The 24,692-nt window shown below is 40.6% G+C and overlaps 1 protein-coding gene across 3 annotated transcripts in view; it reads right to left on the bottom strand.

Moving 5' to 3' along the window:
• The window catches only part of CHD2 (chromodomain helicase DNA binding protein 2), a 3,702,317-nt gene that overhangs the window by 2,264,193 nt on the left and 1,413,432 nt on the right, over positions 1 to 24,692 (bottom strand). For all 3 annotated transcript variants that reach the window (XM_044078379.1, XM_044078380.1, XM_044078378.1), the window contains one exon: positions 4,004 to 4,220. In XM_044078379.1, the coding sequence (XP_043934314.1) occupies positions 4,004 to 4,220 (217 nt within the window). The remainder of the gene's footprint in view (positions 1 to 4,003; positions 4,221 to 24,692) is intronic.

Genomic DNA, 24,692 nt, shown 5'->3' on the forward strand with positions numbered 1-24,692 from the left:
TCAGAGACATGTACTATGCCCTCTGCCAAAGCATCCACCTTAGATTTTAGCTGAGAAAGGCGGAAATTCTGATACTTCAACATAAGAAACTGGCAATTTAAAGCCCTCATTGCTAAAGTTGAAGAGGTATACACCTTCTTACCCCATCTATCCAAAGCTCTAGCTTCCTTATCTAGAGGAACCTGGATTCTTTACAACAGAAGCCCTAACATCCTTAGGCCCCTGACTAGTAGTCTCTGGGTCTATGCTGTGGTAAAAACAAGAATTCCCTAAGCCTCTTTCGTGAATCAGAGAAATCCTGTCCTTCCCACTTAAAATGCTCCCTCATGGAATGCAGAGTTTCTGAAAATGAAAAATCCTCTGGAGGAGAAGCAGAAGGAGTGGAATCCTCTGCATCAGAATCCGAATAAGGGGGAAAATCTTGAATATCTTCAGCAGAAGAGTCTGAATCGTCTGAGGCCTGATCCAAACTTTCCAACTCTGGCTCCACCCTGGGCCTCTTATCAGGAGGGGGCATAGAACCTCTAATTAAAGTAATCAAATCTTCTGCCATTTTAAGCATGTGCTTTTTAGGCACAGACCCTGAAGTACCTGGAGGGACACCAGAGGAAGGCAAAACAGACCTGCCCTTAGAAGAAGCCTTAGAAATAGTAGCAGAAGGCCTAACCACCTTAGGCATAGAAGGGAGAACAGTAACCTGAGAGGCCCCTTCAGCTTGACCTGACTCCTGTGAGGCCACATCCTGCAAAATCAAAGTATTCCCCTGAGACTCAACAGAAACTTCAGCCGGATCCACCTGCTCCACTGCAGCTTCTGCCGGACCGTCGTCCGAAACGGACGAATCAACCTGTCTAGGTTTCAAGGATTTGTCTTTGCGCTTCTTCGTGGAAGCGGGCGTCGGAGGATCCGACGGCATATTATAATTACACCGCTTACCAAAGACTAACCTAGCACAATCTAACCTTCTTTTTATAGTGCGCTTATTAAACCTAGCACAAAACCGACACCCGACAACGTCGTGGTCCAGTCCCAAACACGGAATGCAAAGAGAGTGATAATCCCTATGCGGTATCTGCCCACAAGAAATACAATTATTCACTTTTTCTGACATCCGGAATTAACTGAGGCAAGAAAAAACAAAAATATTCCCCAACGGGGTACTTAGCCCAACTTGGTTTCGGTCTGAAACTCAGAATACGAAAATTTCAGAACGCCGAACGGCACTTGCAACGCTGCTTCTGCATCGGACCATGCGGCAAAAAAGACTGAGGATATGACGTCGATCATGCGCTTTTATACCCTGACGCTCTGATGTCAGATCTGAGCGCCCATGACCGACGTCAGCCTAATGCTTTGGTATTTGGGCCGACCGAGGACAGCGGACTACCCATATGTAAGGACTGCAGCAATGTGAGATGAAGAACATCAATAGTTTCTTGACGGACGGTGTATGAGGCCCAGTGGAGTACGGATTCTAGGGTAGTTAGGCTGTCACCCGGGGGTATATAGATACCTATTAAGTTCAGGTGCTTATTTTGGTTAAGGGAGAGTTTTACAAATAGAGTCTCTGCATTGCTGAAGTTGGGGGTATCCTTTTGGAAGAGTTGGAGTTGTAGGTTGGTTTTGTGAAGCAGGGCTAAGCTTCTGCCTCTTTTATGCAGTCAGTCTGCTCTGAGAATGTTGTACCCAGGTAGGGTAATGGAATTATCTTTAATATGTGGTTTAAGCCACGTCTCTGTGATGAGAATTATATCAGGGTTATATAAGGAGATTTATTTATTTATTTACATTTGTTGACTGGGAAATTCCGACTGGACGCAGATTCTTTTTCAGTGGATGCCCGGGGAGAAAAGCTCCACATCACGTACATGATAGAGATGCAAAGTTGCAGCAATAGTAAACATTACAGGTTGTTGGCTTTAATACAATAACAAGATATTGATTATCAACAGTATATACAGAAAATGTTGCAAGTTAAGACAGTTTTTTGCCATTTATAATATTAGCAACAAAGTTGTTAGACAAGATGTTAAAGCATGTAAAGAAAACTAGCTATTTCTGACTGTGGTTAGTAGTGGCAGTAGTATAGTTGGGTTAAGTGTCTAGGTGGGGGGGGGGGTAAGGGGTGGGTGTTAGCCTGGATTAGAACAAGGACAAAGCCAGTGCAAACTGAAGTGGAATTTGAGTGCAGTCTTGAAAAGGCTGCTGGAAGGTAGAGCAGTTATAGAGGGTGGAAGATTGTTCCAAAGTTTAGATATGGTACATGAAAATATGGCTTCTCCTGCTGAGTTTTTGGGTTTGATAATAGTGAGTTGGTTTTTGTTGCTTGATCTTAGGAGCCTAGTGGGGTGATAGGGTTGGAGAAGGGTTTGAAGGGAAGGGATGTTAAGGGGTGTCTAATAAGTTTATGAGCGAGAGTGAGTTGATTAAAGTGAAGGAGTTGTGGGAGTTCTAGCCAGTTTAGTTCTTTAAGGGTGATACAATGATGGCTGTGGTAGGAGGTTCCAGTGGCAAATTTAGTAATTTTGTTGCAACAAGCATCCATCTTGTGTAGGTCTGTCTGTCTAAGGTTGGTAAGTATCAAGGATGCATAGAGTAGGGTGGAGATTAGCTGGGAATTGGCTATGGAGAGATTCTAGCTGCCTTGGTTAGGAATTGGCGGCTTCGATATAATGCACCAAGTTTCTTGTGAACTTTTTTTATTGTGAGAGATAAGTGGGTGTCAAATCTAAGTTTGTTGTTTATTTCCACACCAAGTAATTTTTGTGTGTTCTGATGGAGAGATGATGCTATTGTCTTTGGCAAGAATGTTGAAGTGGGGGGTGTTTTGGGTGGCTTTGGAAGGTTGGAACAGGAGAAGTTTTGTCTTACTTGGGATGAGTAGGAGCTGAACATTGGATAGCCAACTTTCTGCACAAGAAAATGATTCCTGTGTGATTTGTTGTAGTTCTGGTAGAGTGGGGGCAGAGCAGATGAGAGTAGAGTCATCTGCGTACTATATAAGAGATGCTTGTGTGGTGGCAGTATGTAGGTTGTTAGTGAAAAGTGAGAATAGCAGAAGGCGAAGGATAGACTCTTGGGGAACTCCGAGAGTAACTGGGAGGCGAGGTGATGTGTTATTGTCCCAGATTACTGATTGCTGGCATCCGTGTAGATAGCTGTGGAACCAGTTGCAAGCTGGATGTTGAGAAGGAGAGGTTGGGGAGAGTAGAGAGTAGTAGCTCATGAGATACCATGTCAAAGGCCTTTGAGAGATCTAGAAATATGGCAGTAGAAAAGAGGCCATTGTTTTTGTGATGAAGTATAGTATTGGTGAAGATGAACAGTGTGGAGGTAGTGTTGTGATATGGCCTGAAACCATGTTGGGTTTTGGAGAGGAGATTCTTAGCTAGGCGGTAGTTGGAGACCTGGGTGTTGATACATTTTTTTTTTTTTTTTAAGTATCTTGGAGAGAGGGGAGAAGATAGTAATGGGGTGGTAACTGAAGAGGTCAGTGGAGGGGGTGCCTCTGTGGAGGGGAATGATGTGCGATATATTCCATACTGAGGGAACATAGCCTTCTGTTATGGAACGGTTTATTAGAATTGAAATTGGGTAGGCAAGTGTAGCAGATGCAATTTTCATGTATTCAGAGGGGAGGTTGTCAGCTGCGAGTTTGGTGGGATTAAGTTTTGACAATAGTCTTTTTATGTTGGAGGTAGGTACTGAGGTGAAGAAGAAAAGAGGAGTGGGGGGGTTAGGGTTAGGAGTTGGGGGGACTGTTGTAGGGAAGTTTTGTTTGTTTAGAGATGTTATAGTTTCAGTGAAGTGTTTGTTGAACACACTACATTATTTATTAATTTTTATATACACTTAGTCATCACCAAGCTGGACAAAAAACAGTTTATCTCATGAAAGAACACAATTACCTAAACATCAACATATTTTTATACTGGAAAGTTTCAAAAACATAGAATTAATAAGACGCATGCTAACTTATACTCCATAGAAATATGTCACTAACCATATTTCGGCTGTTCATGTCTCCTATATAGACAACAACATTCATAGCAGGTGCCCAGATATCGAACTCAATCTGCCAAGAGGTAAGAGTAGACAGAGGCACAACCAAAATAAAAGGACCATAGAGCTGATGCTGATGGAAAAGGTAGGACAGAAAGGAAATCGTCTGAATCGTTTTACCTAGTCCCATTTCATCAGCAAGTATAACACTATTCCACCTGCAAAACAAAAAGCATACTTGATTAAAAAAATAAAGGTCAACTTACGCATTAGTTCAACAAACATACATGCACTTATTCACCTAAACTACCACATAAAAAGTGCCATTTGTTACATACTCAATATTGTTTGCAGTGATACTACTGTAACATGGAATATGCCACTTTCTCTCCCAGCAATTGTAATAAAATACTCCAACATTTTGTTTCCACGTTACCAACTAATATAGAAAATAAACTCCTGGAAGATGATGACAAAATAATAAATGATACACAACTGAAGTTCAATGCTTCACCATAACAGGAATAAGGACACTTAGTTACAATATCTGCTAAGATTTTTCCATAGTGGAGAACCATCACAATCTGTTTGCCCAATGAAACACTGCAAATGAAAGATGAATGTCAAGAAAGACTGCCAAAATCTTACTTCTAATTTTCCCTTCTCCAGATTAAATCTGTTCTCTCTCACGTATCATTTGTACTCTTACAAGACATCATAAACCTAAAGATAATAGGCCCAGTATTTGACTGGATTATAGCCAAGTAAATACACTTCAGCAGCAGCACTTTCAAACTCCTTCAGTGATCACCGCCCAACATTTACAAACAGGCTCATCAACCACCAAATATCTCTACAACAGTAGTCAAAATCTCCCCAAGTTCAATTCGCAGACATCATGACAAATGTGTAGAGCATCTGAGCCTTCATTTGGGCACACATGTTCAGACAGGATGGTGTGCATTTGTCTAGATCAGGGAAGAGAATTTTTGCAGCAGATATCTTGCAACATTTGACAAGCACTAGCCAGGATTTTTGCAGGTCAAAAACATAACAGTTCACAGCAACATTTGATGCATCTCTGATGGTTGTTAATGCTTGGAGCATTAATAGTTTTTATTAGAAAATTGGCTACATTCCCACAAGAATGATGTTATTGTTTGTGAAACATGGTTAAAGAACAATGACTGGAAATCAATTCTGACATGTTATAAATGTTTTTACTGTAACAGATATTCTAACAAAAAAATCAGGTGGAGGTGTTATGATAGGGATTAAAGATAGCTATGAGACCTGTGATTATTACATGTTCAATAACACCACCAATACTATAGACTGTGTAAATGTGACAATAAAGACAACCCTGGAACATATAACAATTGTTAGAGTGTACAGACCACCAAAGTCAAGTGCAGATGACCCAGAGGAATTCATACATTTCTTAAATGAAACACAGGAGGGAAGAATAATATTATCTGGGGACTTAAATTTACCAGAAACAGACTGGAATAATATTGATTCAACAATGCTAGTAAAGAAATTATTCACAGAGTATATTCAGGAACAAATGCTTCAGACTGTAAAAAAACTACCAGGGGACAGAATACACTAGATATTGTTTGTCTTCCCAAAGAAAATACTGTAAATTCAAGTCAAGTTTTGCCACCATTGATGTGCAGTGATGATGGGGTTATTAAGGTTAATTTGTTGCTAGATAATTCTGCCAAACTGAAATCTAAGCCAATGCACAGAAGGTTAATTACAGATTATAGGGAAGCAAAACAGTTACTATAAAAAACTAACTGGAGTGAGGTGTTCATTGGGAAACCTGCAGATGGAATGTGGAAAGTTTTGAAAGAAACTGAGTGCAAAAAGTAAAAAAAAATGTTTAACATCAGGATCTAGGCACGCAACATCAGGGGGTATATTTCTATAAGATACCGGATTAAGGTGAGAGACAGAAAATATAAGAAATGGAAGAGAGGTCGAACTACAACTTTGAAAACTGAAATAAACAAGCTGGACAAATAGATTAAGCATAGTGTTAGATAAGAGCAAGAAAAATTTGAAGAAAATTTATATAAAGTCATTGAGCATAATAGGAAACTTTTTTTTTTACAGATACATAAGATGTGGAAGGAGTAAAGATACACAAATTGATAAACTGTGTGCGGATTCTAAAATTTATTCTCAGACACAACAGATTATAGATATACTTACAAAATCTTATGCAAAATAGTTTGGCTCCACAAAAGGGGTGGTAAGTTGTCCTAGTGACATCCAGCTAGCCCCAGATACTGGAATCAAATTAGACTACATTGAAAAAGAACTGTGCAAACTGGATCCCAACAAAGTGCAGGGAGGAGATGGAAAAAGTAACAATGACCTGAGAACACTTCAGCAAGAACTTACACTACCATTACATTTATTATTCACTAGGTCACATAAATATGGGGACATTCCTCAAGATTGCAGACATGCACTTATTAAACCTAAGGGAAAGGGGAGTAGGACAAACCCAGAATCATATAGACCCTTACGTCTACTTTCATGTTGTGGAAAAATAATGGAGAAGGTAATACTGGATAAGTTATTGTCAGAACTGAATAGGTTGGGACTTGAAACCATATATCAGCATGCATATGTTGAAAATAGATCTATTACCACCTGTAACATGATGTTCTATAACAATATAATAACAGCTATGAAAGAAAACTTATGCTGTAATGTGATTTATATAGATTTAACCAGCATTTAACAGGGTCATACACAACACTGATTAATAAATTAGTACAACTAGGTATTGATGTATTGTTAAGCTGAACCGCTGCATGGCTTACAAATAGGACACGGCAAGTATCACACACCAACTGGACAGGTGAAATCCTTGGTTACAGTCAAGGAGTCTCCACAGGGCTCTGTCCTAAGCCCTTACTTGTTTAGATTGTATCTTTCAGACCTTACTTTTTCATCTGAGGTGTTCTACAGTCTATATGCAGACGACCTGAAATTCAGTAAACTGATTACAAGTGTTACGGATAAGGCATGTCTGCAAAATAATTTGACTAAACTGACCACTTGGGCACAGGACAATATGTTGATAAATGCATCAAAAACTAAGCATATGAGATTTGGGAGACAAACTGAAAGATGAATATTTAATACAGCACACAGTGATTGAAACTGTAGACTCATTTAAGCACCTGGGTATATGGGTAGATTCAGCTATGAGTTTTTCTAATATCAACCAATTGGTGAATGATAGTTATAAGACTATAGGTTATATAAAAAGATTTATAAAGTCTAGGAAATCAAACGTAAGGAAGTCATTGTTTATTACATTAGACCCAAACTTGAGTATGGAATAACAATATGGAAACCCTATAAGAAAACAAGCATGAATAAACTGGAAAGAATACAGCGAAAATATACCAAGGGCATCCATGGATGTGAAAATCTAAGTTATTATGAAAGGCTAAAATATCTGAACTTGTACAGCGTCTCTTACAGATATTTAAGAGGAGACCTTATTCAGGTGTATAGGGCATTTAGGGACAACTACCTCTGGGAATGTTTGGGGTTATCAAAAAGTACTAGAGAATCATCAGATAACCTAAGTAGAAGATTCTACAGGAATGAGAAGTGTACTAATTTGTTCTCTGACAGAGTAGCTGATGCTTGGAACAGACTACCAAATTACATTACAGCAAGTACTAGTTTAGATATTTTTAAGAACAGCCTGGACATGTATTATGGGAACAAGTGTTTTGGTATATTGGCAAGCTAGAAGGGCATTAATGCCTATGCTTGAAACATTTGTATGCATGTATGTATCAATCAAATCACACCTCAAAAATTATCTAAACAACTGGTTATTCTCCTGCTCTTACCCTGGATGACCACTTACCACACCCTTCCACAGTCATGCACTCTAGCTCTTGACCCAAATAACTACTTACCATTTTCTAATACCAAAGGACTAATTTCTAATGACTAGGTCTCAACATCATCTCCTCCACACTCCTAAAGAAAGGCTGGACCATCATTAAGGCACAAAGTCTCTCTCATATCTAAACAAATATGAAACTCATTAATTGTATTGAATTTTAACATCTTAAGACACGAGTCACAGAACATTTTCATGTAAACACATCCCATGTCCTGTAAACTACTTTACCTCAGATATTTGAAAAATCATTGTACTATTTTGTATCTGTTGACCTTATCTCAAACATTTGTAAAAAGCACTGTACCATTTTGTGTCTATTGAACTTTTGTTTATATTCATACTGTCTGTAAATTTTAATTCTTTCTATAACATGGACCTTTTCTCCCCGGGCCACCACTGAAAATGGTCCTCCAGGTCAGTTGGACACTCCTGGCAAACAAATGAAAAATAAAATAAATTTACACCTTCTTAAAATCCTTTACCTGTCTGATTTTGAAAACTCTACCCTAGAAGAGGTTGGCCATACATTTAGCACCACATTAACAAACAAGTTAAATAGCTCTGCTAAGAAGGAAAATAAAATCTAATTATGCTCCTAGGTTAACAATTTCAATACACTAATGTAAATCAGGAACAAATCCTGGAATAAATGGCAAATAAAATAAATGTTATAACCTGCAATGTTTCAAAGAACTGCGCAACCTTACAAGAAAATATGTCGACACTCAAGAAAAGCAACTTCCAAGATGGCTGCACATTGAGTAAAGTACAGTTTTGTACCTACCATAAATGTAGATGTTCGAAGATCCACATTGCTGCAGTCCTGACATATGGGTAGTCCGCTGTCCTCGGTCGGCCCGAATACTAAAGTATAAGGCTGACGTCGGTCAAGGCGCTTAAAACTGACATCAGGACGTCAGGGTACAAAAGCGCATGACCGACGTCATATCCTCAGTCTTTTCTTGCCCCAGATGTCAGAAGGCCCTAAAAAGAAAGGCCAAAACCAAAAGACAGCAAAAACCAACCAACCACCCCTGCACTAATCCTATTTACAATATTCACAACCCAAACCCCACAACCGCCTCTAACTACAGAGGGGAAGGAGGGAGGGTAAATTGGACTGCAGCAATGTGGATCTTCGAACATCTACATTTATGGTAGGTACAAAACTGTACTATGTTCTTCATCTCACATTGCTGCAGTCCTGACATATGGGTAGAATCCCAAAGCAGAGGTAAGGGAGGATGGCAAAACTATAAAGCATTAGGAGCTGCCAAAATGCCCTGTAAAACTGCAGTGGCAAAACCAGCCCTAGATTTAGAGTAAAGTGGAAGGTGGTAATGCTTAGAGAAAGTATGCACTGAACTCCAAGTAGCTGCCTCCAAAATATCTTTAGTTGCCACCCCTTAAAAAGCTGTAGAAGTGGCAGTAGCCCTAGTGGAATGAGGCCTAATCCCAGCTGGAATCTCCTTACCATGATGGGAATAACAGAAAGCAATACAAAACCCAATCCACTTAGAAATAGTTTGTTTTGAAACAGGCTTGCCCTGAGAACCCAAAGCAAATGAAACAAATAACTGCTGAGACTGCCTGAACCCTTTAGTTCTGCTCAAATAATATCGCAACTGCCTGTGTATATCCAAAGTGTGCATAATCTTTTCCCCTTTATTTTGGGGGTTTGCATAAAAAGTAGGCAAATGAATTGTTTGGTTTTAAGCCTTACTAGAAACCACTTTAGGCATAAAGGAAGGATTAGTACGTAAAGATACCTTATCCTTATGGAAAATTAAGAAAGGCTCAACCGCCATAAGGGCCTGTAATTCAGAAACCCTTCTCGCAGAGGTAATGGCCAACAAAAAAGCAGTCTTCCATGATAAATATTTCAACTCGGCAGTAGCTGCAGGCTCAAAAGGTTGTAGAGTGAGTTTCTCCAACACAAAATTGAGATCCCAAGCAGGAGTAGGAGCTCTCGTGGGGTCTTATATTATTTGCCCCTCTAAGGAATTGTTTAAACAAAGGATGAGAAAACAATGGTGGGTCACAGTCATAGTGAGCAGAAATTGCTGCAGCATGAACCTTAATAGAGGAGAAGGACAAACCTTTGTCCAGTAACTCAGTAAGATATTGAAGAGCCACACAAATTAGGCTTAGAAACATCAAATTCCTTTGCTGTACTCCAAAATAAAAATCTCCTCCATTTATCTGCGTACACTTTCCTTGTACTAGGCCTTCTGGCCTCCAAAATAACATTCAAAACTTGCTGTGGAAGCTGAGACCCTCCAGGGTTTAAAACAGAATATGCCAGGCTGTTAGATGTAGAGAGTGAAGTTTGACATTGAGTAAATGACTGTTCTCCTGAGACAGCAGGTGTGGAATCAAGGCAAAGGCCATGGAGGCTCCCGTACCAGACTTCTCAGTAATGGGTACCAGTGCTGTCGAGGCCAATCTGGAGCTATTAAAATCATCTTTGGCTTGTCCTGTCTGACCTTCAGGAGTACCTTTGGGAGGAGAGGCAGAGGTGGAAAGGCATACACATGAAGATTGCTCCAATTGAATGAGAGAGCATCCACTTTCCAAGCTGTGGGATGAAACCTTTTGTGCAAAACTTTGGCAGCTGGTAGTTTAGTGGAGAAGCGAACAGATCTATGTCTGGAGTTCCCCATAACACTGTCAATTTCTGAAACACATGAGGATCCAATTTCCACTCATGGGGATCCATAATTTGTCTGCTCAACACATCTGCTAAGGAGTTCTGTGCTCCCGGCAGAAACCTTGCCTGAAGACTTAGCTGTAAACTGAGAGCAGTCTCCCACAAAATCATTGCTTGTCTGCATAGAGGATAAGAATGTTCCCCTTGCTTGTTGATGTACCACATGACAGTTGTGTTGTCTGTTAGAACCAACACCTGCCCTGGAAGAAGTAAATCCTTGAAAGCTATTAATGCAAATTGGACTGCTAACATCTCCTTCAAGTTGATATGTAGATGTTGAAGTCTGGCCGGCCACGTGTCTTGTACCCACTTTCCATTTAGATGAGCTCCCCAAGCTTTGTCTGAGGCATCTGTCATTAGAATCTGACTCGCCTCTGGCCGGGTCACAGAGAGTCCCTTGTTTAGGTGACATTCCTGAGCCCACCACAAAAATTCCTTTTGAATGCAAGGTATTATCTGAATGACAGTGTCCATATCTTGGCAGTGCTGTGTCCATACATTTTGAGATACCATTGTAGCTTCCTCATATGCAGTTTGGCATTGGGAAGCACCAGAATACAAGATGCCATGAACCCCAAGGCTTGAAGGACTGTCCTTGCAGTCAGCCTGGACTGATGAGACAATTGATGGAAGTAAAGAGAAAGATTCTTTTGTTTGTCTGGGGTCAAAAAGGCCATCTGGGATGCTGTATTCAGTCTCACACCCAGAAAGCACATGTCCTGAGAGGGTACTAGACTGGACTTTATTTCGTTCACAGAATACCCCAGGCATCTTAGCACTGCTATCACATACTGTAAATGATGAAGAAGTTCGTCCTTTCCTTGGGCCAGAATCAGGCAATCGTCCAAATAAGGATAGATCTGTATTCCTCTTAGCCTGAAGAAAGCTATCACTGGAGCCAGAAGCTTTGTGAACACTCTGGGCAGTAGATAAGCCAAAGGGCAATGCAGAGAACTGATAATGAGAAGTCCCAGCCCGAAAGCAGATACTTTCTGCAACTGAGCCTGATAGGAACATGAAGGTAAGCCTCCTTGAGATCCAGAGTCACCATCCAGTGATCTTTGCCCAGCAGAGGTAAAAGCTGTTGTAACGTCAACATTTTGAACTTGGGAATGTCCAGATATGTGTTGAGGATAGATAAATCCAAGATTGGTCTCCACGTGTTCCCTTTCTTTGGTACTAGGAACAGGCGAGAATAAAATCCTAGGCCCACTTCTGGCAGAGGGACCGGTTGTATGGCCCCTATTTGAAGTAGCAGAGAAATTTGTTTGTGAGCCTCTAGTCTTTGCTGAGGAGGAACGTCCGGCATGCCTTTGAAAGGAGGCAAGGTATGGAAATAAAACTTGTAACCTCGGTGTATGATATCCAATACCCATTTGTCTTGGGTAATCAAATTCCAATTTTCCTTGAAGAGTGCCAACCTTCCTCCCAAAGGAGCTGCCAGGCAAGAAGGATCTGGCAGCTGAAAAGGTAGGTCATTGGGCCTATTTACGAAAGGACTGGCCCCTGCCCTCACCCGAAGATTGTGCAGGTGAACTCCCTGTTCTAGGTCTGAAAGAACTCTGAGCTCTGCCCCTACCACGTCTAGATCTACCCCTAGACTGAGAATCATAAGAAGGATCGTCCACCCCTTAGCAGGCCAATTCCTACTAAACTTTGGAGGCAGTACTTGCCAAAAATCTTTAACAGCCTGCATGGACTTAGCCTTGTCTTCCATTTTCTTCAAGACTGACTCCACAGGTGAACCAAACAACACATCAGACTGTAAAGGAGCATCCAAAATCCTTGTCTTAACATGGTCAGATAAATTCTGATCCCTCAGCCATGCGTGCCTCAGAAGTACTGTACCAGTGGCAGCCACCCTAGGCGAGGCCTGTACAGCATCAAAACCACATTGTAAAGAATGCTTACCCACCTGCTCTGAAACATGCACCAAATCTTGTAATTCTTTACACTCAATGCCTTCCGCCAGAGCATCCACCTTAGACTTCAATTGAGAAAGAAGATAGTTTTGATATTTCAACATATGAAACTGGCAATTCAAAGCCCTCATAGCTAGGGTAGAAGATGTATAGACTTTCTTTCCCCATCTATCCAAAGCTCTGGCCTCTTTATCTGGAGGAACTGGATTTTTTTACAACAGAGGCCTTGACACCCTTAGGTCCCTGACTAACAGTTTCTGGGTCCGCCCTAGGACTCTTATAAAGATATTTATGAGCCTCAGGCACCCTGTAATACCTATCCGGTTTAACAGGAGCAGGAGGCAGAGAATCAGGATTAAGTGAAGCCTCTGCAAACACATCTTCCACAACATCCAGAACAGGAGGTATAGCCAAGGGCCTATGCTGGGGCAAAAGCAAAATTCCCTAAGCCTTTTCCTGGAATCAGAGAAGTCCTGACCTTCCCACTTAAAATGTTCCCTCATGGAATGAAGAGTCTCTGAAAAAGAAAAATCCTCTGGAGGAGAAGCAGAAGGAGTCGAATCATCTGCATCAGAATCAGAATAAGGAGAGTACTCCTGCAAGTCTTCAGCCGAAGACTCAGAAACATCCGAAGCCTGCTCAAAACTCCCCAACTCTGGCTCCACCCTAGGCCTCTTATCAGGAGGGGGCAAAGAACCTCTAATCAGAGTAATCAAATCTTCTGCCATTTTAAGCATGTGCTTCTTGGGCACAGACCCTGCTGCACTAGGAGTGACACCAACAGAAGCTAAACCTGGCCTGCCTCTGGGGGAAGCCTTGGAAACAGAAGGAGAGGGCCTAACCACCCTAGGAAGGGAGGGGAGTACAGTAACTTGGGAAGCCCCTTCAGCCTGACCTGCCTCCTGAGAGGCCACATCCTGCAATATCAAAGTCTCTCCCTGGGACTCCAGAGAAGCCTCCGTCGGAACGACCGGTTCCACTGACGCCTCTAAAGAACCGACGTCCGGAACGGACGACTCTTCTTGCCTGGGTTTAACTGCTTTGTCTTTGCGCTTCCTCGAAGAAGCGGGCGCCGGAGAATCCAACGGCATATTATAATTGCACCGCTTCCGAAGACCAGCCTAGCACAATCTAACCTTCGCTAATAGTGCGCTTATTGAACCTAGCACAAAAGCGACACCCAACAACGTCGTGCTCAGGCCCCAAACAAGGAATACACAAAGAATGATAATCCCTATGCGGTATCTGTTTCCCACAAGAAATACAGTTATTCACTTTTTCTGACATCCGGTAAAACACTGAGGCAAGAAAAAAACAAAATATTCCCCAACGGGGTACTTAGCCAACTTTGATTCGGTCTGAAACTCCGAACTCGAAAAATTTCAGAACGCCGAACGGCACTTGCAACGCTGCTTCTGCATCGGACCATGCGGCAAAAAAGACTGAGGATATGACGTCGGTCATGCGCTTTTGTACCCTGACGTCCTGATGTCAGTTTTAAGCGCCTTGACCGACGTCAGCCTTATACTTTGGTATTCGGGCCGACCGAGGACAGCGGACTACCCATATGTCAGGACTGCAGCAATGTGAGATGAAGAACATCAGCTTGATTCTAGCTCTCCCAGTGTGAAATTGTGTTTCTGGGTAAAATTCTGTAACTGACTAGTAACTGCACTGCCTGGATGCCATGGAAAAAGAAATACAGAGGACCTAAAAGAAAATCAGCTACAAAAGGTAAGGAAAAACACTGGGGAAAAAGTACTGTAGCTCTTCAACAAAAGCAGTGCAAGCTCCACACAAGTACAAGACATCTGCACACAGAGCTGATTAAGATAAAAGAAACACTGATGGGCAAATATCAACCAAAACAATAAAACTCTGGAAAAATGGAAGAAGCTTTAAACAGATATTCAGATGGGGTGATAAAACTGCAAAAATCAAAGGTCAAAATGAAGAAAAGGCTGGCTGAATATGACACTGCTCAAAAATAGATGTTTCAAACAATAATAGAATTAGAAGATAGAACACATAGGGGAAACTTGAGATTTTCAGCTGTACCAGACACACTGGAAGGAAAAGACTGTATTAATTTTATGAAAGCACAAATTAGCAACTACACTGGTATTCCACAGCAGCTGTTAACTGAAAGAGAACATTTTGTGTATGCTCCAAACCTAGACATGGGAAAGCAACGTAAATCTTTAATAATAAAGATGCAATCCTATCAGGAAGAGGTGATGATTCTGACAAAACTGTGGCAGAAGGACAAACTACTAAAAGTGAGAGAGAGCAGAGTGTTTGCGGAGAATGATTACCCATTGTATACCAGGCAGAAGAGGAGTAAATTTACTCCACTATTCACTGAATGTAGAGACGCAGGCTGAGATTCAAATTGCTGTACCCAGTTATCTTGAAAATATTCTTCCCTGAAGGGACAAAATAATTTTTTGAAGTACATGCCAAGGAGGAAAACAAAAGTTTGCCCAAAAAAAGTGAGCTGTGAAACAGGAGAAACTGCTTCTTGTTCTTCTGGGTAATAAAGACTACAGAAAAACTGTGTCAGTGAAACCTTTTCAAGTGTTTCAAAGGAAATTGCTGGAAAGAAGGAAGGAAACACGAGAGCCGACTGGAAGAATCGAGAGTACACTAAAAATGAAGCAGAGACAAGATTTGGGGAAGCAGATGAACAGGAATAAAACCAGTAACTAGGAAATTGACAAATGTGGATTATAATTTGTGAAATATGACATGTATGCCTGCATGATATTTTTTGGAGAGAGAACATCAGTAGTCTGGATGAATTCTTCCAGTATCTAAATTCATCTACCAGTTTTTTAAGGTTTAAAATGGAGGTCCAGGAAAAAAAAGTAAATTATTTAGATGTGAGCATTTATAAGAACAGAGTACTGCACAGATTTGAATCAACATTATATACAAAAACCAACATACTCAAATTACCTTCTTCATTATGTGAGTTGTCACGCTATACACCAAAAGAAATACTCTGTGAAGGACAGTATGTTAGGGTGGCATGAATTGTCACAGATGACCAAACATATGCAACAGAATGTGAAAAGCTTCAAGGTATGTTTCTGAAGTATCTAGAAAGAAGGAGCAGGGCATGTACAAACCTTTATCTGGGTCAGATGCGGAACTTACTCCTGCTGGGCATTAGATAGGATTGCAAGAACCAAAGGAACAATATTATAGGTCCTTGAGCCTTCCCTATAAATCTACAGTTCAGTGAGATACAGGGTATTTTGAGGAGAAACTGGAATTTATTCAAAGTTGACCAGGAATATTTGAATATTTTAGGTGACAAGTCTTGTATCTCTTATAAAAAGACATCAACTTTAAGACATTACTTGAACTTACCTATTAAAAAAAAAAAAAAAAAAAAAAGGGGACGATGTATGGTAAAGTGTAGAAACCGTTCTCAGTGTAAATTTATAGCAGAAGGGGAGGCATTCAAGATAACAGGACTGGGTTATGTTAGGTTAACAAAAATATATTTTTGTTACTCAAAAGGAGTGGTATACATGGGCCAAGTGCCAATTATGTGAAAGTTATTACACAGTGAAAACAGAGAGCATTTAAGAACAGGATTTACCAGCACCTTATGACATAAGTAGACAAGATGAAAAAATGCACATAGTAACCATGTAAAAGCACACCCTAGGCATTATTTTAAATATTGTGTTACTGGGCATGTTGACCTAGGTCCCAGAAGAGGTTCAAATGATACAGAGTACAAAGAACTTAAATGGCAAATAAGATCTAATGCCACAAAACCAGTGGGTTTAAATGAGAATGTTTCCCTAGCCTGCTTGTTGCACCTGAAGTCTGCCTATTATTTGTAATTATTTTTAGCAAGGATAACATTCATACAGGGACTTCAATAATCTTTACCACAATAATAGCACGCAAAGCATTCTGGTTTATGTTGGATGCATTTCTCTGTCATTATGGTTATGTGTTAATGTTAGTTTTTAATTTATTTTTTCTTATTGTTATTTTGAATTATAATGTGTCTATATATTTATACACACTTCTGAATTTCAGTATATGAACAAAGCTTTATGTTTGGAAAACAGGTTGGATGTTTACTCATGATTTTACAAAGTCAAAAATAAACTGTGTAGGAACTGCTGCTCAAGTATTCATACTTTGGCAGTTACATTTCTGTTAGCTACACTTGTTTAATTAAGGGTTTTAGAGGCTTAGTGTGTTTTACACACTAATAGGTGCTTTAGAGTTTTTACTTAAAAAGTATTTCAGCTACACAAAAACTGACTGTATTTTTAAGACTGAACTTAATGTGTATGTTTTTCAAAGAACTGTAAAGGGCTCTTTAAATTGCAGAGAGGGCACACTAATTAACCAGCTTCTTTGTTAACTTGACATGTGACTTGTTAGTTGTATTTAAAGAGTTGTGCGCACAATGGCAGTTTTTTTCTGATGAAGTCCATGTAATTCGGATGAAAGTGCATTCTTGTGGAATAAAAGAATCTTGGTTTCACTTCTGCCTTCTCCTTTTGGATTCTCAGAAGAAACTCTGGAAAGAATGGACTTTTAGAGTCCCCCCACAAGTCCAAAGTATATGCCCTATTTCATGTCAATGTCTGGAAAAATACCTGGGGAGGGAGAAAGGAACTAGAGGGAGAAAGTTAGATACAATTTTTCTTAATAGTACAATTTTATAGTGTATGATTTTCTTTGCATGCTATACAGTTTTCTCAATTGTTTTTAAATGTAATGGGGATACTATTACAAACAGGTGTTCCTGTTTCTCCCTTCTTCACCCTTTCGCCTAGTTCAATTTTAAGAAATATAGGCACTGTAACGTTAAAAAAAATCTTTGGCTAAAAAGAGAATGACAAAAGAAACAATTATGTGTTTTTTCTCATTCTTGCATGGGGGAATGACTGAATTAAAGTAAATGAAAGAACTGAACATTACAAGATTTTTTTCTAGGAAATAATGTATGCTTAAGTAGCCATTTTGTATCTGGTCCTCGTGACTCCTGATAAAGAGAAATGAGCTATTAAATAATGTTTTCCCAAATGGGAGAGCTATAAAGATGAGACAAAGCCAAACACCACTTAGAAGCACAGGCTGGCTGCACCATGCATCTTAGCATGGATAACCTTTCCTTTATGTTAATTAAAGTCTGTGTGTATGGCTGCCAGTTTGGGACATTTGTTCCTATTAGCAGGATAAAAAAACTTCAATATGTGAATATGTACATTTGTTTGTGTTATTAAGTTAATAGGTTTTAGATAGGTACTGGGGTGTATTGTTTGAGGACTTTCAATAAAACAAAAAGTTTTGTAAGTTGTGACATAATTCTGAAATGGATATGGCAAGAACCAGCTGTATAAAAGTTCAACCTGCCAAACAGTGTATGTATGTAACACAAAAGCTGGATCTAGATACATTTAACAAAAAACTGTTATGCATAAAAGGTGGGAACAATAACTTTTAATACAATAACACTTTCTGTAATGTCTTTAAATGAAAAGTCAGTGGTCTCACAGATAAATACAAAAAAAATTTCAATGAATTATATTAAAAAGTATAGATTGCAGACAGCTATGCTACATTAGACACACTTGAAAAGAAATGAACGTGGATTTGATAAAGAAAAGTTTTCAACAGTTATTCAGCAGAATACCTAGGACAAAGGAAAAGAGTACTTGCATTAATTGCAAGAAGAGCTCAAATACTGATAGAAAAGGATAAAAAGATAATAATAAAAGACTTGTAGTACCAAGGGGCTACTGGCAAGGGAGGATGATTACACTAGCATGTATTTATATTCCACTTAAAACTGCTATAATGGAGCTTAAGAAATCCTGGGAGAAATAATCAGCTTTCAACAAGGAATATACTTAAAGGTGGGAAATGTCATCCTCCCTGGTAAGATCTGACCACAAAGTGGTCACTTTCAAAGTCAATATTTCCCCCAACCATACCTCTCAACCATACCAAATTCCTCGATATTTGCCAGTTTTGACATCAAAATAATGGGGTGCCACAAATTCTCATGTGGCCCCTTTAATTCCTGAATTTGCCGGGGTTTTAAATTTTTTTTTTTGCAATTTTGTTGCCGATGTCATCACATGCAGGGGTGTGTGTGATGACGTCAGCTACATGAGCAGACTGCCAGCCTGTCGGAATTCATCTGAGGGCTCCAGAGGGCATGTCGTGTCTCACGTGTGTACTGCTCTGAATACTCTGCCTGTCTTCATTTTTGTTTGGCGGCATTTCACCAAGCAACCTGTTTGCAAAAAGTCAACTTTCAGTGGGTGAGAGAGACTGATTAATTCAGTCAAGTAATGCTGTGGTGGAGTGAGACTCAGCTCTGGGACAAGGAGAGCCGGTGCCTTGCCTGTACTGTGGTACACTAGTACAGTAGTGCTTTTTGTTTTAGTTTAAATTAAGATTTAGTGCAAATTGCAAGGAGTATTCCAAGGAACTGGAAGGCAAGCCAAGAAGTTCATTTTAATTTCGGCTTTGATAGTGCAGCAAGTGGCAGTTGCAGACTTTTCTCTGAAGAAACCATGAGGAAATTTACAACCACCATTTATTTCTTCCCTCAACTCTTCCAGGTAAAAAAAAAAAAAAAAAACTTGTGCAGTAAAGGTGCCGTTTTGGTGCTTGTGCATATTTGAAACTGAGGGAATAACATCGCTAGGAGAAATGGTTCATTTTGGTGCTGTATGCTTTTTTAGAAAATACTTTGAAGACTAATTATGTTTGCATTCTTGCATGCTGTTTGGGGAAACATTTTTCTGCCTGGAAGATAGTCAAGTCAATAATTAACTTGATAAAAATGTCATTAATTACAGATATTTGCAATCTGCAATGTAGCAGCCAGAGGTTTGGCTCATCTAAACTACGGAGATTCCCAGACACTGCGAAATTAGTAGAATTTTGCATTTTGGAAAGAGCACAAGTGTTTATACAGCTATTTTACAGTACAGAATTCTTGCTGTAGACACACAGAGTTAGGCTCACTGAACTCCAATATAGCATATTCATAGGTTTCCTCTCTGCTATAAAAAGCTGTTTTCAGAAACAAGCAAAACTGACTGAGTTTATTAACTTCAAATATAAAAAAAAACATCCAACGCAATGATAAACCAACCACAGGATCTGGGATGCTGCAACACTTTATTCTTCCGGTACCTCGGCTAAGTGCCTTCAAAGGAAGGCACTTAGCCGAGGTACCGAATTTATTAACTTCACTTTGTAGTCCAACTGAATGTACCTTAAAAGAAACCTAATTTTTTTTTTTTTTTTACTTAGCTCTTGTCTTTTGTACTTTAAAAGCACCTCATATTAAGGAGCCTGCTGTTACTTTAGTTTCTTTTTAGAATTACAAGTTCTTATTCCCATTTGTTAAGACAGATCATATGTAAAAGTGTGCAGTGCCTTTCGAGCAGGAGTATCCTATAATACACATTTGTAAAGGTCATTTTATTTAGCAAGTCCCAGAGTCTGCTACTGAAAAGGGTGATTAGTACTCTATGAAGTTCACTGCAGTACACCATGACGCATTTTACTACCAGGGTTTCCATATTTCTATCTTCAGGGTTTCTACATGTAACATGCCATCTACAATTTTTGACCAACCCTACTCAACACTCCTTTGAATTTGGTGGTTGTTTTGTGGGGTAGATAGATCAATAAATACAAGTAGTGGCTTTAGGGATGGGGGGTTCACATTTTAATACTTGTGCATACTTGACGCTGAGGGGATGCGTTAGGGGAAATGTTTCATTTTGGTGCTGTGTCCACGCACGCGCACTGTGTGCATTCATTTCCCTCAAAATTTAATCAACCGTTACTGCTGTTTAGATTTTTTTTGGGAGGGGGTGTCCACGGCATTCAGTCGATTGCCGCTTTATTTGTGTATATTCCCTTATAATTTGTATGCTGCATTTAGATTTAGGGGTGTGTGTGCATTCATTTCCCTCATAATTCAATCAACTGTTACTGCAGTTTTAGATTGTCCACAGCATTCAGTCTCGTGTGTGTAAATGCCCCAGTTAGGTATGCCTGGTGGTTAGGGTTACTCAGGCTCAAACCCTGTACTTTAGGTACAAGGACCAAAACCCTGAGTTCTCTACCCATTCCACCACTTCTAATTGAAGGAGTTATAGCTCTCAAATGTACACATTATCATAGAATATCTGGAATGTTTGGCTCATACCTTTGGTCTGTTCCTCTTAAAATTTGGATGGCACAGTGGTAGTGTTGTTGCCTCACAGCAAGAGGTTCTCTGGTTCAATTCTTGGCTGAATTGCCTTCTGTGAGGAGTCTGCATGTCCTCCCTGTGTGCATTTCCTCTGGGTGCACTGGTTTCCTCCCACGATACAAAGACATGCATCTGGAGCATTTCTTCGCCAAGCCTCTGCTGAAAACTGCCTCTGTTCCAAGTCGGACTTTCCCAGGAAACAAATGTTAAATAAAAATAAAATAAAAATTATGGTTTTCTGGCAAATCAGTGAGAACTGAATTCACTAAATAATGACAGCCATTTAAGTTTGTCTTCCTATCTTTCAAGAAGCACATGGTAACAACATTTTATTCTAGCATTTTTCTAAGATTATACAAGCAATGTTTAAAATGTGTCCCTGGTTTTGGGCCTTTGCCCCCCACCTCCCACCAAAATAAATTCTGGCTTGTCCTGATTTTTTGTGCTGCACATTTCTTCAGGGAAACAGAAGTTTAGTGCTGTTTGTGTAGAGTCTACTTGCATTGTTAGTAGCACAACAGATAGTATACTTGCTTTTGCTGCAGAAGGCTGTGGGTTCTACTCCCACAGTATGTAAATGTATTGCTGATAATGTACTCTGTTGTATTTTAAAAGGGGGTGGATGCTGCAGTCCTGAGAATGTTTTCCTTTGGTGGTGATACTTAGTAATTATGAACCTGTTATCAGTTTGCCATCCATTCCCTATTGAAATATTACTAGCTTATCATTTTTAATGTAACATAGGCAATTTACTCTTCAAGGGCAACAGGCACATTACATCTAGATGAAGTAATTAAACAAAGTTGTTTGCTAGCAGCAACCTCTTCATTAGTTCCAGATCTCTTTAATGTGGAATTACTTTTACTTCTGCAGAGATTGCATATTTACGATACTGATGGATTGTAGAAGTTTTGAGTAGACTTTTATGATGGAAATGTTCTGAACTGGATAGTATTGTCATTACTGGTTCATGCATTTTGTTTCATTGCTTACTGGAAAAACATTCAAAACAATAAATTTAAAATGTGCTCTAACAAGTGTGGTGTATTATACAAGGAATATAATTTAATACAGTAAGAAAGGTGTAATCAGAGAATACATATGTTTCATGTGCAAGGGGCCTATGACTTGAAAACACCCCAAAGGTAATCTTTATCTGCCACTGATGCATTTCTTTGGATGTGGATTTCAATGCTGTTTCAATGAATGTGACTTTCAAGGGCACAGAAGCTTTAATGCTAAGTCTATTTTCATTGAGAATGTATTGCATTGTTTAGCAGATGTCTATTAGTGTTTGTGCTATAAAATGTAAAAAAAATTCCAAATAATCAGTGTAGAAGTAAAGCAGTATGCACATTACAGTGTTTATGGTAAATGGGACGAAACAGCCAAGTAATGGGACATTGAAATGGCTGCAGGGGGACTTTAGGACCATATTTTGGTTGCCTGTTCTTTAGTTTGCATTTGAAAGTTAGTATCCCACAATTCCATTGGAGTGAACAGGGCTGCAAAATTGTGTATGCAAATTAAGAAGTTATGCACTCACCATAACGTTCCATCTGAGTAGGTAAACTTCATTTGTCAGCAACCTTTGGGAATTGGATCCGACCTCGGATCTGAGCCGGCAGTTTTCAACAGCTTTAGATCCGAGCTCCAAGCTCCTCCCCCTACCCATAATCTCCTGCCAACCCTGACTGACCTCAGATCAAGTTTGCCCAACAGCAGAAGCTGCTGACAATGATTAATCCCAAGATAAGTGGGTAAAACCCATGGACCTGAGTATGAGAACATTTGCAAGTGAGGGGGCAGGAGAGAGGGACGGTTGCTGACAAATGAAGTTTACCTACTCAGATGGAACGTTATGGTGAGTACATAACGTCTTAATCTTAAGTAGTTAACTTCATTTGTGCAGCAACCTTTGGGACAGAGTCCCCAGCTACCTGAATCTTGGGCGGCCTTCATGGAAGGATGTTCCGGAGCACTGCAGAGCCAAAGGATGCTCTCCCTCTGGATATAATGTCCAATTTGTAGTGATTGATAAAAGTATGAGATGAAGCCCAAGTGGCTGCCGAGCAAATATCATCCAAAGAAACTCTAGCTCTAAAAGCCGCAGAGGTAGACATAGATCTAGTAGAGTGGGCATAGACTACCTGAGGTGCGGGCCTGCCCGAACTTTCGTATGCTAAAAGGATACACTGTGAAATCCATCTAGAGAGTGTGACTTTAGACACAGATTTACCCAAGTTAAATTTGGTAAAGGAGATGAACAACTGGTCAGATTTCCTATGACCAGATGTCCTGTGGATGTAGAAGCGAAGTTGTCTATGCACATCCAATGAGTGTAATTTGTATTCCCCTTTGTTATGGTAGTTACGAAAAAAGACCGGCAAGTTGATGGACTGGTTAATATTTGACTCAGAGGCAACCTTGAGAAGAAAGGAGGGATTGGTCCTGAGGTAATCTCTATCCTTGGGGGTTTTACACAGAGGGCCTGTAATTCAGAGACCCTTCGAGCCGAGGTGATGGCGACAAGAAAGGCCGTTTTCCATGACAAGAATTTAAGATCTATGGAAGCTGCAGGCTCAAACGGGGGAGCTGTCAAGGCCTGAAGCACCAGCGTTAAATCCCAAGGAGGGACTACATCCTTCACTGGGGGTCTGAGCAGAAAGGTGCCCTTCAAAAAGGTCTTACACAATTTCGTGGTGATCAAAGGGCCCAATTCGTTTCCAACGTGATAATGAGAGATAGCTGCTAGTTGGACCTTGACTGTGGAGGAACTAGCCCCCTGATGAAACAGTCCCGCAGAAATTCTAATACAGCGGGCAAAGGAGCTGTAAAAGGATCCAAATTTTTGCATTCCGCCCAAATGGAGAAACGTTTCCATTTGCTGCTATAGATCTTTCTAGTAGAAGGCTTGTGCGCTGCTACTCTTTTAACTGGGGAAGAGATACCGGGAGTCCTAGCTATGAGTGGAACTGGAGCAGCCAAGCTGTGAGCTTGAGGTTGTCCAGGTTCAGGACTGGGAGATCTAGGGGGTGGGATATTAGATCCGGACGGGGATCCAGAATCCAAGGAGGATTCACCAGATGAGACCAAAGGGAAGGGAACCAGGTTCGATAAGGCCAAAACGGGGAAATGAGGATAATCCTGCTCCCCAACCGACTGGCTTTCTGCAGAAACTTCAGCATCAGAGGAAGAGGAGGGTAAGCATAAAGAAGACCGGGAGGCCAAGCATGCACCAGAGCGTCACTCGGGGGTTCCCCGGAGGGGAAAATGAGAGCGAAGTAGTCGTAATATTTTGTGTTCGAGGGAGAGGCAGAGAGATCGCAACAGGGTTGACCCCATTTGGCGAAGATCCGATTCGCTATCTCGGGATTCAGAGACCACTCGTATGGTAACAGGATGGTGCGACTTAGTTTGTCCGCTAGAATGTAGGACCGTCCCGGAATGTGCGTTGCTATGAGAAAGCGGTTGGTGGAGATCGTCCATTCCCACACCCTCATGGCCTCTCGACAGAGTGGTTAAGACCTGGTTCCCCCCTGTTTGTTGATGTACCCGACAACAGACATGTTGTCCATCTGAATCGCAATCGTTCCTACAGGAAGAAGGTCCTGAAGTGCTTGCAATGCTAACAGCACTGCCCTCATCTCTAGGACGTTGATATGCAGTGAGGTCTCAGTGAGGTCTCACGTGCCTTGGACTGTCTTGCCCAAACAATACCCCCCCCCACCTGAGGCAGGAGGCGTCCGTGGTCACCGTGGCTAGTGGAGGGGTCATAGAAAAGGGGCGTCCTTGTTGGAGGTCCGGAGATTGGAGCCACCATAGGAGGACCCTCTTGCAGGCCCT

Source organism: Protopterus annectens, chromosome 7.part0, assembly GCF_019279795.1.
Source record: "Protopterus annectens isolate FY-2018-M chromosome 7.part0, PAN1.0, whole genome shotgun sequence".
Taxonomy (NCBI): Eukaryota; Metazoa; Chordata; order Ceratodontiformes; family Protopteridae; genus Protopterus; species Protopterus annectens.